Source organism: Hippocampus guttulatus, chromosome 16, assembly GCF_054856545.1.
Source record: "Hippocampus guttulatus isolate MCC_2025c chromosome 16, RoL_Hgut_1.0, whole genome shotgun sequence".
In the NCBI taxonomy this organism is placed as follows: Eukaryota; Metazoa; Chordata; class Actinopteri; order Syngnathiformes; family Syngnathidae; genus Hippocampus; species Hippocampus guttulatus.
In genome coordinates, this window is record NC_141276.1 from 758730 (window position 1) to 774799 (window position 16070).

The window sequence follows — 16070 nt, forward strand, 5'->3', positions numbered from 1 at the left end:
GCAAAAGATCAAGGGGGAGAAGCAGAGAACCTGGTGGGATACCCGGTGGGTTTACTGCCGCCTTCGAAACCAGAAGCACGTACGCGGCTTTTACTGTGTGTTCGTCTACAGTCAGCGCAAAAGAGTGACCAGTTATCGAAATTACAAAAAGACTTCGGTCAAGATCATTTCTCAAGTCCAATTTCGACGTATCGGTGACAAAAGATGAGACCCACACCTTTTTTTTTTCTTTTTGTAAACATGTGACCAACCCAAGAAGTACAAATAAGATTTAAGAACGGTAGCGCGGCAACAAACGTGTGTCCTACTTCATTCCTACTGGCTTTTTTGTAAAGAATTGACATTTTATCAGTGACAGACAATCGCGCAGTGATCCTTTGGTCCAAAAGGACGGCTGCGATACCAGGACACCGCAACAGAATGCGATTATTCTTGCCATCTCTTGCCCCCCACCCCCCCTCTAAAGAATTCTGCTCACGTTTACCTGTGACTCCAATTTGTTGCAATGTTGGCACCTATACCCTCCTAAATGTCTTTATGGGGTAGTTTTAAACCGCCCCCTCCAGCATTTTCCAGCATGACATCGGGGGGCCACAAGTCACCTCCCCCCCCCCCTCCTTTTCCTCTTTTCATGCCCCTTTTTCTTTTGCTCTCAGCAATTTTTAAACAGTCCTTCTTTCCACGTTAGTGGCTCAGGAAGCTAATTAATGCAACCCCCCCCCTAACCCCCCACCCACACTCTCACTGTCAAACATCTCCCAAAACTTCTGGTTCCCGTTAGCACCTAGCCACGTTAGCAGGGGGGTTTATGGATGAAGCGGTAGAACTGCTTACATTGAGTCCTGCATTGTTTTGAAGTTTTATGGTGTTTTTTTTTTTTTAAATGGGACTTCTGGAGCTGGAGTTAAAGCTTTTCCACTCTCCAAAGTTCCTGGCGCGCCAATGTAATTTTGTTGGAGCCTATGGATGGAGTTGTCAAAGTGAGCCAATTAGTTTGCTAGACTGCACTCGGGATGAACAAAACTAGACCATGCACCATTTGGGAATTGCAGTCATTTTAGGTTTGTTTCATTTGACCTTTGTAATCTCCTGAAAGAGGAGAGAGCACTTTGAAACACAAATTCATGCCTTTGTCACATCCTGGCTGGATGACTGTCACGCGCTTGGCTTTGGAGTCAGCCGATCCTCCATCAAGCGTCTCCAGTTGGTCCCGAATGCCGCCGCTCGCCTCTCAGCCGGTACCCGTAAGAGGGAGCATCTAACTCCTACTCTGGCATCCCTTCATTGGGTCCCCCTTTAGAGTTCTTTTGAAGATGCTACTATTTGTTTTCAAATTTTGAAATGGCCTGGCCCCACCTTACCTCTCCTGAGCTCCTCCGCACCTGCCCGGTGCCTCAGGTGCGCGGACAAGAGGTACCGAGAACTAAGCGGAGGCCGAGAGGGGACGGAGCCTTGTCCGTCGCCGCTCCCTCTCTTTGGAATGAACGTTGAGCGAGCCCCCTCGCTGCCCATCTCTAAAACTCGCCATTTTGAATCTTTGGCCTTTGACTCGGCATGAAATTTGATTTGTGGTTTGACTGTTCTTGTGCTTTCCACGGTCTTCGTTTTGATTTTATCGTTTTATTGTTTGTCGTATGAATGATTTTGGCTCCGTGTCGAGCACTTTGTACACAGCGGCGGTTGTTTTCAAGTGCTCAAGGAATACACTTGAGTTACTCGTTGTACTGAACGGTGAATTTTGCCACCGCACATTGCATTTTCTTGCGGCTCCAATATGTGGGCTTCAGAAAAATCGCCCGCTCCAAAATATATCTCCAATGGAAAGCTTTTATTTTGTGCAATAGGCCTCAGCGCCCCGTTTGTGGGTAGAGCACGGTGAAGTAGGAGGGCTCGTGGAGAGTGAAAGGTGGCGGTTGGCTGAGCCCAAACAAGCGGCACGCTATTGGCCGCTGCGGCCTCGGTCGCAGGCAGAGCTGCTGGAATTGGAGCTCTGATGAGATCTGCAGAGGATGAAAACCCCGAGTCACACGACTCGCCTACGTTCCAAGCGTGGAAGGCCTGCACTACAATGCCTTTCTAGTGCCTCGCCGTTTATCTGCGCCGCAACCTCGTCATTGTTCGTTCCTCCTCAGCTGATTTTCCCAGTGTCGCCATGACAGTGCAGATTTGGTAACAATCCGATTGGGATTCAGGTCCATTTGAGGGGTTTTTTTTCTAAAATGAAGCACGATTCAAAGCCGGCGCACGTCATCTCTTTGAGAGGGGGCACGCTGTGGAATCTCTAGAATTGTTTGATGTGGCATGCCCAAGATGTATAATAAACAGCATCGAGCATCTATCGGCGCCGCCTTCAAAAGCGGTTGAGCCGTTGGCATTGCCGTAAACAGGAAATAGGCTAGGAGAGCGTTTTAAACGGCCCTCATTGCTCTGTTGGATCCTAAGGAGATAAACCCCGGCCCATTTTGGACAACAATTATACCAGCCACACTCTTGTTCTCCGAAACACAACGCTGAAGTTCGTGGACAGACCGTACAGATTTACGGTCGCGCTCTTGTTAAATTGTATCTTCTGTTCATCTCAAATTTGAAGAGTCGATGCGACACTATATAGAAAACAAAATCTTTCTCGAAACGTTTTAGACGATACCTCTAGGTTTTTTTGCGGGGGGGGCGGGCGGGGGGGGGGGCATGCCTGCATGTCCATGTTTCAGTTTGAGAGGAAACAATCGTCCCAGCGGCCTCTGGTGGCCAGACTCAATATCGTCCTTCCCGCAACCAGCACTCCCCTTCGCGCATCTCGGCCCTGCTGCTCCTCCAGGCCACTTAGTCAAGCAGAATGAGCACTTGTCTTGCTGATTCTACTGCTCAAGACAAAAGTCGAGATCATACGTAAAAAGAGATTACAATTAACTCTCATTGGAAGGGCACATGACGATATCTGGTGCCGGTAAAGAGGGAGGGAAGGGCAACGGGTGGCAGGGCTGTGGACTCAAGAGCGGGGAGGTGGGGTTTACTTTAGAATAAGGCGGCGTTCGGAAATCGGGGCCCGTCTCCAAGCTAAGCAAAACACTCCAAGCTGTTCGCAGATGTGCCGCTTTCTTTTGTGATGTCAAGTTAACCGGAGTGCATCCGTATGCAGATGCAGATATATATTTCTTATATAGACAGTATATAGCATAAAGCGATCCATCTCTCCCGAGGATCAAGAATATGATCACACTTTTCACTCCTCAGTATCTCGTTTCGCCAAAATAAACAGATTTTTAGCGGCTTCATCTAAGTAAGCGGCTGTAATGTGAGAAAAGAAAATCCTTTCATGTTCCCTCGCGGGGCAATTCCGGTGTTACGGCATCCCTGCAGAGCACCAAGGACCTGCGCTGCTGCGTTGCTGGCAGAAAGTCGATCGCAACCTTACGCCTGCTCGGACCGCGTCACGACACATTGCATTCACACGGCCGGCCTCAATCAACATATTGATCAATGAATTGAACACATTATTCTTGAGGCGACAACTTGCGGATGCTACACAATGGCAATAAAGGCGATTCTGAACGCTCACGGTTCATGCTGACCGGAGCTAAATTGGCGTTGACATGATGCAGGGACGGCGCCTCTGCCTTGATTGTGTTTCTCTGGCCGTCACTCGAAAGTGACTCCGGATCTTCATCACGTCAGAGCTCATCACGTCATAGACGGAGAAACTGGAGGTAAGGGTGGCTATTTTGTCACTTAGCCCAGGTGTTAGTGACGACGGTGGAGTGGAAGTGCAAAACAACTCACGACAGATCCAGTTTTTTTTTAAATTTCCCACGTGATGGGTGGGAACTATGTGCATCTATTTGCATGAAGAGGGTGGAGTTGAAGGAATGGGAAGACGTCTGAGTGGACGACGTTGCGAATCACCGAGGTGTGCTTTCAGCATGAACTATTCTTCTGCTGCGTTCATTTGTTCCAAGATTTTCCCCTTCCCATTCGCTCTCGTCTGGCGGGGGTGGGTGAGCGGACACGCGCTCCTCCTCCGTCTGCTCAGTCTGAATGGAAAAAGCAGATTCACTCGGGGAAATGATGTTTGTGGCGCCGCCTTTCTCTCCATTTTTAGATTTGAAGAAAGGAAATTATTTTCCTTTCTTCACGGCGAGGCGCAACGCGGTCCCCGACACGCTAAACTTGACGTGCCACGGCACCAACATGACGTTGTGCCCATTCTACACCGAGCGCTCGGGCACCTGGCTACCAAACCGGGGCCCAATGTGTTCTCATAGCTTGGATGTCATTCATGCTAAAATAGCTAACCATTACAACTGGAAAACACGCCTTACTTGAAGGGATTTTTTACAGATTAAGCAGAGCATTTTTGAACACCGGATGCTGGTGTTTTTTAGGCAAAGGCAAGAAAACGCATTTTCCACAAATCCTTCTCACAACAAGGCCGCAGATGAGGAATATCTTGCTTCTCTGAATCCGATGTCATTGTTGGTAACATTTCTGGGATGACGTGACTTGATGTCACTGTTGTTCCTGTTCACGCTGACCTCTCGGAACTCAAATCTTAATCCCGGTTTTGACCAAGTAAGTAGAATGTACATAAATCCAATTCCAAATGTCATCACCCAAACACAATATACAACAACAATCATACAGATACAGACCTCTATTTAGGGGGGGGGGGAAATCAACTTACAAATGTTGCAATTTCAAGTAAAACGCCATTCTGTGTTTTATTGTTTTTGTTCCTGATTGTAAAGTGTCCTTGCGTGTCTTGAAAGGCGCTTATAAATAAAATGTATTATTATTATTATTATTAAAAATGAATACTCAAGTACATACATTACAGTATCCCTTAAGAATCCAGTTGTCACTGTGACCTCAACGACAAGAAAGAGACCCGCGCATCACTTGTTGAAGAAGTAGCAGTGAAAACTTTTGGGAATTGCGGCAGACATTAACGACTTCAATGTGGGGCGCAAAGATAGGCTCACGCAGCAAGAAGCCCCAGTCCATGTTTGTCGTCCAGAAAAAACAATATTCATCCCTTTCCTCGCTATTCTACCTCTCTCTGCGTGACGAGTGCATGCTGACAACCGACAAGGAGGCGCGCTAACGTGGCCACGCTAGCGGACTACCCAAACTCGATCGGCATTTCCAGGTTGCGGGCACAGCTAGCTCGATCGAAACACTTGACGATTACGCCGGATAACCGCCGGTCCGAACAAGAGTGCGGAAATGCTTATGGGGGGCTCACACCTCTTGGCTAGGTCGCATTTTAGGCTTTGCCTTGAACCTCGAAATGTGATCGGTGCAATGAAAATGAATGCTCGTCTTTAGCTCGTGAGAGGAAAACTAACCCTGCGGTCGGTCATCTTCGTCACCGGGCCACATAAGCACATCTGTGAGTGGTTGGATCACTCAAGGAAAAGCGCACTCTTGTGGACTCAGAGAGGAAACAAGTCATTTTATTTTCGTTTTTTACACGTGTACGGATTTCTCAACGCTTGCCGGATTTGCAGAAAGTTGGTGGCGTGGTCAAGGCCCTTAAGGGAAAGCCGTGCGTGATGACGCGCAGTTTTAACTAGACGTGTTTATTGTTGGTGACCTCGGTTGTCTTTCTTCCCGGGTGGACTTTCAAGCATATTTCGCGCTCTCGATCGAGCGCGCGCTTACACAAAGCCAGAAACGCACGGCATCCACTCCCTGAGGTTTCTCAATTTGACATGGAGTGCCTTCATATGCCTCCTGCCACGTCACCCACCATCGCGCGTCTTTGTTTCTGGAGACTTATCGGATTTCATTCTACATGAACCGCCTATTTTGGTGGCGGAGTCGATTTGATCAATCGCACAACCTCCAACCCTCTCCGCACTTTCATTTCTAGGCTTGTGTCGCCCCCAAGCGGACACATTGGAAGCTACATACGATATACCGCGTTCCGGTGGCGCAGTCCGATTGATCAATCGCACAACCTCCAACCCTCTCCGCACTTTCATTTCTAGGCTTGTGTCGCCCCCAAGCGGACATATTGTAAGCTACATACGATATACCGCGTTCCGGAGAGAGAGAACGAGGGGGAGCCCAAGAGCTAACAGTGCTGGAGCGTAGTCGAGCCTCGTTCCTCCACACCTCGAGGGACATCACGAATCGGTACTTAAAACGGTACTTCGTCGTAACTATTTCCAATAAAATGGCCGCCAACTACGATATACAGGGTAGTATGAGCATGAAGATGTAATACAATATAAAACATGTCAATTACGTGTTAACAGTATGACGAATAAAACCGGATTTTATCAGACACGAAATAAACTGTAGAGCTCCTACTTCATCTCATTGCGTCATCAAATGACAAGTGGCTTCTCCGGTTCAGGATGTGCCGCGCCCGGAAGCCGTTGACGATCATCTTTCAAGCTGTTGGCCACCAACTGTGCCAAGCTTCCGTTTAGCAGACACCATCTTCGGACACCCTGTGCCCCGTGTCCCCCGGAAGTACAACCATGTACGCACCGGGTCAATCAGTAGTGTTGCTGAGCAACGGAGGGGAAGCGCAAGCCGTACATCCATCCATTTTCCGAACCGCTTGATCCTCACTAGGGTCGCGGGGGTGCTGGAGCCTATCCCAGCTGTCTTCGGGCAGTAGGCGGGGGACACCCCGAATCGGTTGCCAGCCAATCGCAGGGCACGCAGAGACGAACAACCATCCACGCTCACATTCACACCGAGGGGCAATTTAGAGCGTTCAATCAGCCTGACATGCATGTTTTTGGAATGTGGGAGGAAACCGGAGAACCCGGAGAAAACCCACGCAGGCCCGGGGAGAACATGCAAACTCCACACAGGGAGGCCGGAGCTGGAATCGAACCCGGTACCTCTGCACTGTCAAGTCGACGTGCTAACCACTGGACTACCGGGCCGCCGTGCAAGCCGTACATTTTGTTCATAAAGTTCGGTGTAACCAAAGCCTTTTCACTATTTTGTGGGGGAAAATCCGGCCGTTATAATGACGTTGCCGTTAAAATGACTATTATTCTCTCTCCTCTCCAGCCAAAGCGAATGCAATCACCCACATTATACTAAAATTATATAAAATAATGTTTTCTTTCGATTTGTTTTATTCGGTCTGCAGCCAGGTCGGCATCACATCTTTTCTCAGTTGCCATACCTGGATAAATAAAAATGGAATCAACATATGCAGTATTTACTGCACCGCAATCAATCTTTTTGTGGATAATTTCATACAAAGTCAATTTGATGATGACATGAAACAAAGTAACATGACAGGTGATGGCAGACACAGCAATAAAAATGTCACCAACTCACAAAGCAAATGTTAGTTGATCCCATCTGGTGTTAGCTATTTCACTGATCATGAACTGTTGATCACTTTCTCCATTTCGTGAGATGAAAATATAGCATCAATCAGTAATAGCACCGCACTGTGTGGTTTGTGACATGTTCAATAACGGATGTTTTGAATGGAATTTGAACCACATGACGGACGTGAAGATTTAGGAGCTTGGAAGCCATTAAAACAGCATCATTCGCCACTAATGGCGTCACCGTGTCATGACAGATGTCCTGCATAACAAAAGACAAGATCCCTGCGAGGAAGTGAGTTCGCAATCAAGAGTTGGCACCAGTCCGCGGCCCTCTGATGATTTGGCTCCTGGCTTCATCATCTATTTCGTCCAGGATTTTCTCCTGTTTTACGGACAGGATGGTGTAACTAACTGGAGGACTGCTGGTTAAAGGAAAACATTTGAAGATGAAGAGAAGACCTGCAAATAAGACATTTTAAAATGTGTGGGAAAATTTTGCGGCTTTTCAAGCGGCGATATATCGTTTCTTTCGCAACCAAGGGCAGCTCATCTTCAACAGGTTTTACACCTCATGGTTTCACTTTTTAAGAGGCGTCTCCTGAAATAAGGAAGTACTTTTGAAATCAAGTTGGTTATGAGTGCTTCAAGGAACACTATTAAAGACCCATAATAATTCCAATTCATCCGAATGGTACCACGTCTGCCTCATTTTGAGCCAGAAAAACTATTGATTTACGACGTTGCATGGTGGGACGCTGTTCTGATATCATTTCGTCCAGGATTTGATTCAGGAGGCTGAGCGGATCAGAAAAATAATGGATGGATGGGTGGATGATTCAAGAGCATCTCACGTCACATGAAACTTTGTAACGGTGATCCTCAGCAAAATGTCTCGTGTATTCAACTGTGTTGCGATAACGTGAATAAATGCACTTTTTAGGTTGAGCATGCAACAAACTGCGACGCTAGGGAGCGCATAAGTACTTTTCGACAGCCGATCACAGAAGCAGGGTTCATTTCTGCCTTTTTCTATTTTCTGATCCATGACATTTGGCGTTACATCACAAGAGACCGAAGGGTCGTTCGTGGACAAGGATACACATGCCGACGACAAACGCGCCAATACACAAGCCGGTCACAAGATTCCTGCTGCGGATCCGCACTGCGTTTTTCTTCCAGTAGTCCAACTCTTGTCGGCGGCGAAAGAGCTGCTTCTCCGCCGCCGTAAATGTCCGTTCCGCCGACTTCGTCGCGTCTTCCTCCGCCATGACGCGTTCGGGTGATCGCGCATCATGATGACGTCTCCGATTTTACACATGATGATTCGCCGAACGAGGAAGAGCTGATGGCAATTGGCTGCGCGAGAGAACAACAGTTGTGATTGGCTGGTCAGATGAGTAAGGCCGATGATCGGGAACATGATTTCTAGCGCCCCCTTTTGATACGTCAAAAATGCGACTTTCCTCAATACCGCGCGTGTTCAGCGGAGGAGACCGAGAAACTGTCGCTGTTCTCATATACGACGACGGCATATCAGCCGGTGACGGATAGAAAAAATGACGAGATTTGCTGTAATTAGCACGCCAGGCTAGTTGTTGGCTAAAAGACTATCTGCACGACCGCCAACTGTTTGCTGCCCTGCTCACGTCAAAACTCTCTTCACATTATAAGCACACAACTGCTAGAAAGCATCGACATTGGCTGTGCAAGCAGATCGTTGAGGGAAACCCAGTTAAAAATAGGGGAACATGTACAGCCGTCTCCATTCTCAAGTTCAGCTTTCAATGTGCTCAATGAAAAACTCAAGAGACCGTTAACGTAGGAAATCAACAACTCTGTTTTTATGGCAATAATCTCGAGGCTAAAAGAAACGCAATGTGTAAAGTACATCCGATCACTCGGAAGCAGGAGTGTTTAATGAAGCTTTCAGAATTTGGGTTGGTGGGAGAGGAGAAGGTTGGAAAGAGTCGGGAAGATTCTTAGCATACTCCACGAGCTCGTAGGACTCTCGGATGTCTGTAAGGCCCCACCAGAAGACGATCCATTCCCCATTAGCAAAGCTCCCTTCACAATGCTTGAAGTACCTGGAGAGACAGACACGCCGAGAGAGGAGGAGACATTTTAACAAGGTGTGACTGCCATGACATTTTCAAACATTCATCTTTGAATACAACAGTCTAATATGTAATTAGAGCTGTATGAAGACACATATTTTGTCCTCCTCGTGAGCATATTAGTTATCTCTTTATTTTTTGTGTATGTTTTACCAGGGATTAACTTTGTTGTTGGTTTTGGACCTCCAGAAGAGCTTTCCCAGGTCTTGTCTAATACGCTCCCACAAGACGTGGCCTGTGCCCTGGCCCTGCTCAGTGCTGCTCACCACCAGTTTATCCAGATAGGGCGTGTTCACCACCTCCATGGTGACAACGGCGGCGGCTGTGTAGCTGAACATACACAAAGACATTTTCTAATCTACTTCTCCTCACGGGGGGTCGCGGGCGTGCTGGAGCCAATCCCGATGGACTTTCGGCGGAAGGCAGGCAACGCGCTGAACCGGTCGCCGGCCCATCGCAGGGCACACAGAGACGAACAGCCATCCGCGCTAGGGACAACTTCGATTGTTCCATTCAACCGGCACACGCGTTTTTGGAATGTGGGAGGAAACCGGAGTACCCGGTGAAAAGCCACGCAGGCGCGAGGGGGAAAATGCAGAATCGAACCCTGCACCTCTGAACCGTGAGGCCGACTCGCTAACCAGTCGACCACCGTGCCGTCCACACCGAGATCCATCCGCCGTTATCCTGAACAGGGTCGCCAATCCCAGTTGATTTAGCGGAAGGCAGACGACACCGGGAACTGGTCGTCAGTCGGTCGCAGCGCACATATAGAGACAATAATTGATGATGCGGAAGCATAGAGAATTTCATATGGCTCTTATATGTCAATGAAGGTCCCCCTTCATTTCCATGCATAAGCGAAATAAAGGCAGATTATTGTTACGGCCCTCTCATCTAATACTGGGAAAGGAGCACTCACCCTTCAGAGAGATAGACCGAATGCAGGCGGCCTTTGAGAGACTCCATGTAATCTCGCTTCAGAGTTTTGTCAAACGTTTTGTTGATGAGAGCCAAAAGACGATTCACATCAATCCCATCGAAGGAAGTGTACCTGCAAAAGTGCAAACGATGAGTCGTAGAAATTGCCAGTTGGACAACCGAACACACATCCTATTGGCTTTTTACCGATTTATGGGGTCTCTGGTTTTAAATAGTGATCCGGTTCCTAAAGTAAAAGGACATTGAGACTCAGACACAGTATAGAGCAATTTAAAAGTGGCTGCAGGAAGGCATATTTAAAATCACCAGTCTGGGTATGCATGTGTGCACCGTGCTGGCGTTAAAAAAAACAAAACAAAAAAAAAAACGCGCACTAGTCAGCACCTCTGTGGCTAAACAGCTCTGTCAGCAGCGTGTCAGCAGACGTAATCACTGCAGAGGACTCTGTCGGCAGACGGTGAAGCAGTCTGGCTATACCGGCCACTCTGTGCCGCTCTTTTGCGCTTAGCCACGGTGCCGTGGACAGATGAGGCAGGTCGCCAGGCAACCACACCGTATCCGACACCTGTGAAACAAACCGCCTCCACTCGCATCAAGTAGGGTTCGGAACGTTTTCCAGACCGCACTGACTAAACCAGGGGTGGGCAAACTTTTTGGCTCGGGGGCCGCATTGACTTTTAAAATTTGACAGAAGGGCCAGGTCAGCACGAGCTATGGTACATTAAAAAAAACAAACTGCATTTGTTGACAGTCCATATCAAACATCAACAGAACAAAAGCATGAAAGTACGGTATTAATATACTTTTTTTTTTTAAATGACAAAAGTGTTGTTGATGACCTATTTTAGCCTGTGCATCGCTGCAGATGGGTTGTGATCAGACCGGTAGAAGTAGAGCGATACAGAGGTACTAGGTGGTCGAAAAGATTGCCCCGCCCCCCCGTGTTCTGCAACTTCAAGTCAGTGCGCCACCTGGCGTTGAAATGCCTGTCATTACAAGTCCAATTGAAATGAATGCAATCATTCACATCGAACCTTAATTGCGGACCGACCTTCGGCGGGCCGGATTAAAAAGACCAACGGGCCGGATTTGGCCCACGGGCCGTAGTTTGCCCACCGCCGGACTAAACCATACAAAGTGCGGCACGCGATGGTACAGTTGATCACGAGACGTGTTCGAGGGAAAGATTTAGAGTCGTGCCTGGTTTTGCTGGTTCCGCAGGCCTCCCGTGTTGGTCAGGAACATGACTTTGTGGGGCTGCAAAGCATGAGAAATTGCCGCCGTGACTTCCATCGAGTCCAAAACGGCAGCGCGACCTCGCTCGTCTCGCCGTGTCGGGCAAACCAGAGGAATCATCCCGCAGTTGAGACTCCACTGGAGGAGGCCCGTATCGACCCGTAGGGACGGTCCAGCACTGCAAGGACAGGAGGAGGAACGGGGTCAGATCTCCATGCGTCCATCCATCCATTTTGAAGACAACTTGGAGTGAGCGGTTGGGAGTGAGCGGGGCCTATCCCTTCTGAATTTCGATGAGAGGCGGGCTACAACCTGGACTGGACGGCGTTCAATCTCAGGGCACTTGTAGAAAAACAAAACAACCTTTCACTCACACTCACTCAGGGGTGAGGCCGCGATGCGGGTAAGTTTTGACTTACTCACTGTCACTGTTTTGACTTGAATCGCAAAGTGGCGAGAGATCGCCGTAGCTCGACAGCGTACAATTTGCATCTGCTAAAACGGGGCGGCAATCAGAAATGTCAGTTTGCAATCGACTGCGGGGGAACCTTCTTTTTTTTTTTTTCTCCTCACCTGCTTCCACGCTGAGCTTTTTGCAGCACGAGGAAGACTTCGGCCGAGAAGAATGGCAGAACTGTTGCCGACTGCTGTTGCAAAGCCTCGGTCAGCTGCTGAGTTTGCGCCACGAGGAGCCTGGAATTCTCAGACTCCCCCACCGGGAGAGCGTCGTGGTGCGACACGCCCATCACCACCACAGGTTTCATGTCCATTCGCTGGAGGAAAGCGAGCCCAAAGGCCAGACTGTGAACCACGTCCGCGCTGTCAAACACCGAACTGTCCACCTAGAAGGGAGAGGGCATCGAAAAGCTCCAAGTAAAACATCGCGAATGTCTCGGACATCGTTTCGACTGGCGTGAGATCACGAGTTCTTGCTCGGTCGTTTGGAGAGAATCGGCCACCAGTCAGCCAGTTGAACTGCCAAGCGCGAGTCTTGTTCTCTTTCGTGACGTTTGGCGTCATTTATGGATTGATTGGTGGATTAGTGCTATTACTCAACTGTTTTGAGTTGATAATCATCCGACTGTTGTTCGACTAATGTACAGGTAACAGCGCTAATTACGTCTCATTAAGTTTCATCAAGGTTTGCGCCGTCGATGCAATTACGTCTAATTCAAGAGATGCAGATTGAGCACAAGTGTCACTCGAGCAATCTTGTGGTAATTAGCGCAACGTCCTATCACGTCCTTTTCATTGATTTCGCCCGCACCCTCGCGAGTCTAATTGGACGACGACGACGCGACGCGCCACGCGTACGGCATCGCGGCGTCACACCTCCACGACGGCAAAAGGAGACGAAGTCGCTCTCTGGAACTGGGCGAGCCAGTAGCGGGCTTCCCCGGGGTTTCCGCCGACCTGGCCGAGGAAAGCCTTCACGTCCCGGGATATCGCGTTGGCTTTGGGCCCGCCCGCAAGGGAAAAATGACGAGCCGCGGTCTTGTGCGCCACTCTGGACGCGCGACGCGGGGCGTCCCCCTCGCCCCCTCTCGGTTGCAAGCCGTTTGGCAATGCCAGCTGGGACTTTTTGGAGCGGTACTGACCCGCCATGACCACCACCCGGCACCCGGACGCTCCTCTCTTGACGGTGGCCATGCCGCGTGCGGGTGGGAGATTGCCGCCCACTCGCTGGCCAGCACGCTCGAAAGATTTTTTTTTTTTTTTTCGGTCCTCTCCAAGTTCACGCCCCCTTCTCTTGTTACGCCCACAGACAACACCCGCCGTCCTCTGAACCCCTGGGGCGCTAAAGTAGCAAAAAATCCACCCATTCGCTATGTGGAACTGCTGCTCCTCACGGATCTCGGCGGACTTCTGGCAGTAGGCGGGCGACACCCCCAACCGGTTGCCCGCCAATCGCAGGGAACACATAGACGAACATTCGCGCTCACAGTCACGCCCAGGGGCAGTTTAAAGCACCGGTGTCAAAGTCAAGGCCCGGGGGTCAAATCCGGCCCCTCACATCATTTTACGTGGCCCGCGGGAGCAAATCATGTGTGTTGACTATCATGATTCTTGCTGAAATCTGGACCCAAATGTCAAACTGTCACGGGTACCGCGACAAAAAAATGAGTTTGACGCCCCTGCTTTAGAGTGTCCAAACGACCTACCGTGTATGTTTTTGGAATGTGGGAGGAAACCGGAGTAAACCCGCACAGGCGCGGGGAGAACATGCAAACTGCACACGGGAAGGCCGGGGGCCGGAATCGAACCCACGACCATAACGCGTGGCGGTAAGAGCCGAGGAGGAAACCAGCCCGAGACGTGTTGCTCTTGGACAGCCGAAGCAGCAAAGACTTATGGCGTTTCCGCAAACTCTTGTTTATTCTTAACAAAATCACAGTCCCTCAGCTTCACCACACGCTACTTAAGAGCACGGCGGTCGGGTGTAGGGGAAAAAAAAAAAGTGTACTACGAAAGTTTAAGGGGAAAAAAAGGTGACCAACTGACACAACGCCTTGACACGCGCTATTCTTTTCAAAGGATGGACATCGAGCTGCAAATAAAATGGCACCGTTGCACAGCATATGCCGTCAGTAGAGTTCACGAGTACTTACTTTGATGCATTGTTGTTTGCCACTCCTCCTTGCCTATCGCTGCCTCTCATCACACATCTGCCTCGGAGACATTCCCACACGTGGCTGCACACACACACACACACACACACACACGAGTACAATCTTCAGGAAGTCATTCGGAAATGTCGGATCAAAGGACGTTTTTTGTTTGTTTGTTTGTTGTTGTTTTTTTGCAAACATTCTGTTCTCTCATGATGCAAATGATGGTACAGCACTACTGCAACATTCCAAAATAATTTTTTATTCTGATAGGACACTGTTGATTTTGAAAAGTGTGTTTTAAGTGTGCTATTTATGTTCGATTTTTTTTTTGTTGTTGTCGCGACAAACTTGTTCCTACCTAGCAACGCACTTGGAGTTTGCGAACCGAATTTGGATTTGAAAAAACTAGATATATGATGCGATCTGCAGAGGGCAGTAGACACATTTGGACTCGTGACGTGAGGCGGTTTTGGGCTTTGGGAACGTTTCATCAAAGCCAAATGTCAGACAGAGGCGGCAACGGCACTCGCACTCTGTACCGAGGGAGGAAGAAGTTCATATACTCGTGTAAAGATATCGCCTCGACTCCTGCACTTACGTAAAATAACATTGACAAATAATTATCTGCAATCGGCTCATTGTTGGGGAATCGCTGGCTTTTCCGAATCTTTTTCTGTTCCTCCGTTTTTGCTGCCTAATGAGACCGCAAGATCTCGACCCGACTTGACCTGTCGTGTCATCACCCTCGAAAGTTGTAAAAAATAAGTAACGACCCATATCTGGCAACGAGAAGAAAGGAACAGACCGATCGAGTATGGCGAGCAATCTTCAAGTTGTCACACACGATGACGACGGCTGGCAGGCGTCGGCGTAGAGCGGCCTTGGGGGCTCGCTCTCGCGTCACGCGTCCCAGTTGGAGTCAATCTGGGTTGCGGAAAGCGTCAAGATGCTCCCCCAAAGGCGAACGATGGAATCGTTTTGATGTTTTGCAGTCAAGAGTATGGCCTCTCAACACATTCCAAACCAAATGCCGCGTTACAGTTATTCTTGATTGATTGTTGTCGAGCAAGTTTGTTTTGCTGGAGGGACTCATGCAGCCATAAAGACAGGGTAGCTCACATAGAAATAGAGAACGAAATTAATGGCGTATTGTGCGTACCGATGCACGTATCGAATGACAGGTTGGCGCCGCTCGCATTTCATACTTTGGTTTGCGCGCCGATTGCGCAATGTCCGCCCGTATTTGGGGACGGCTCGCCAATTTGTTTGGACTTCAGTTATGACGACGGTATCGGGTGAAGATCTCCTGAGACCGATGCTAAAATCATCCGGTTTCGCAGTAACCCGCGCACGCTCAGCACCGCGCGGCTCCTCTTCTCAACTGGCGGCGGCTCGCACGAAAGAGCGCTGCAGCGCCCCCGGTTGAAGCGCTCTGGAATACAACGAAAAGAACGCCAACGTTGGCCATTTTAATGCCGCGCCGGCGCAACGCGTATCCGAACGCGCGGTCCCGACCGACATCTCGTTGCGGTTTGAGTCTGCCGATTAAAATGCGAGAGAGCGTTCGGTATCAAACTTGGACGGGGTGAAGCTTCAAGGTGTCAACAAAAAGGATAATTACAGCGTTTGCGCACACAACAATAGGCGTGTCGGAGATGACAAACCGATGAGGGTGACAAACTGTGCGAACTGTGTGGGAAAAATATGCGCTGGGTGATGCTGCTCTCAAGTGACTGCAAAAGCAGGACGTGATGAGCAGGTTGAGCAAAATCTTCACGAATGGAGCTCCGAGTACAGAAGACGGCGTGGGGGGGGGGGGTGTTTCACCCGCAGATCCGACTCAAGCTTGCGTGCGG

At 49.3% G+C, this 16070-nt stretch overlaps 2 protein-coding genes across 3 annotated transcripts; both read right to left on the bottom strand.

Annotated features, from left to right (window-relative positions):
• Positions 1-7085: 7085 nt before the first annotated feature.
• coa3b (cytochrome C oxidase assembly factor 3b) lies at positions 7086-8607 on the bottom strand. The gene is made up of 2 exons (XM_086133020.1): positions 8410-8607; positions 7086-7721 (listed from the first exon to the last, which is right to left on the bottom strand). The coding sequence occupies exons 1-2, from the start codon at positions 8576-8578 to the stop codon at positions 7615-7617; spliced, it is 276 nt and encodes a 91-aa protein (XP_085989146.1). The 5' UTR covers positions 8579-8607; the 3' UTR covers positions 7086-7614.
• A 522-nt stretch (positions 8608-9129) lies between these two features.
• nags (N-acetylglutamate synthase) lies at positions 9130-13373 on the bottom strand. Of its 2 annotated transcripts, none has more exons than XM_086133154.1 (8): positions 12935-13373; positions 12176-12444; positions 11567-11780; positions 10751-10931; positions 10553-10592; positions 10347-10478; positions 9578-9754; positions 9130-9394 (listed from the first exon to the last, which is right to left on the bottom strand). In XM_086133154.1, exons 1-8 carry the CDS (start codon positions 13250-13252, stop codon positions 9205-9207), a joined length of 1521 nt encoding a protein of 506 aa, XP_085989280.1. In that variant the 5' UTR covers positions 13253-13373; the 3' UTR covers positions 9130-9204. The 2 variants fall into 2 exon arrangements, with proteins under 2 accessions (XP_085989280.1, XP_085989281.1); XM_086133155.1 differs by lacking the exon at positions 9130-9394 and adding an exon at positions 10038-10166 and having other exon boundaries at positions 9644-9754.
• Between the last annotated feature and the right edge of the window lie 2697 nt (positions 13374-16070).

What these genes read in the sequence shown, in the direction of transcription:
- coa3b (XM_086133020.1), bottom strand. Translation starts at nt 8,578, where the DNA reads ATGGCGGAGGAAGACGCGACGAAGTCGGCGGAACGGACATTTACGGCG. An exon ending in CGCGTTTGTCGTCGGCATGT is followed by an intron (nt 7,722 to 8,409) that starts GTATCCTTGTCC and finishes GCAGTCCTCCAG; the next exon opens with TTAGTTACACCATCCTGTCC.
- nags (XM_086133154.1), bottom strand. Translation starts at nt 13,252, where the DNA reads ATGGCCACCGTCAAGAGAGGAGCGTCCGGGTGCCGGGTGGTGGTCATG. An exon ending in AAAGCTCAGCGTGGAAGCAG is followed by an intron (nt 11,781 to 12,175) that starts GTGAGGAGAAAA and finishes CTGTCCTTGCAG; the next exon opens with TGCTGGACCGTCCCTACGGG. An exon ending in TGCGGAACCAGCAAAACCAG is followed by an intron (nt 10,932 to 11,566) that starts GCACGACTCTAA and finishes TTTGTTTCACAG; the next exon opens with GTGTCGGATACGGTGTGGTT.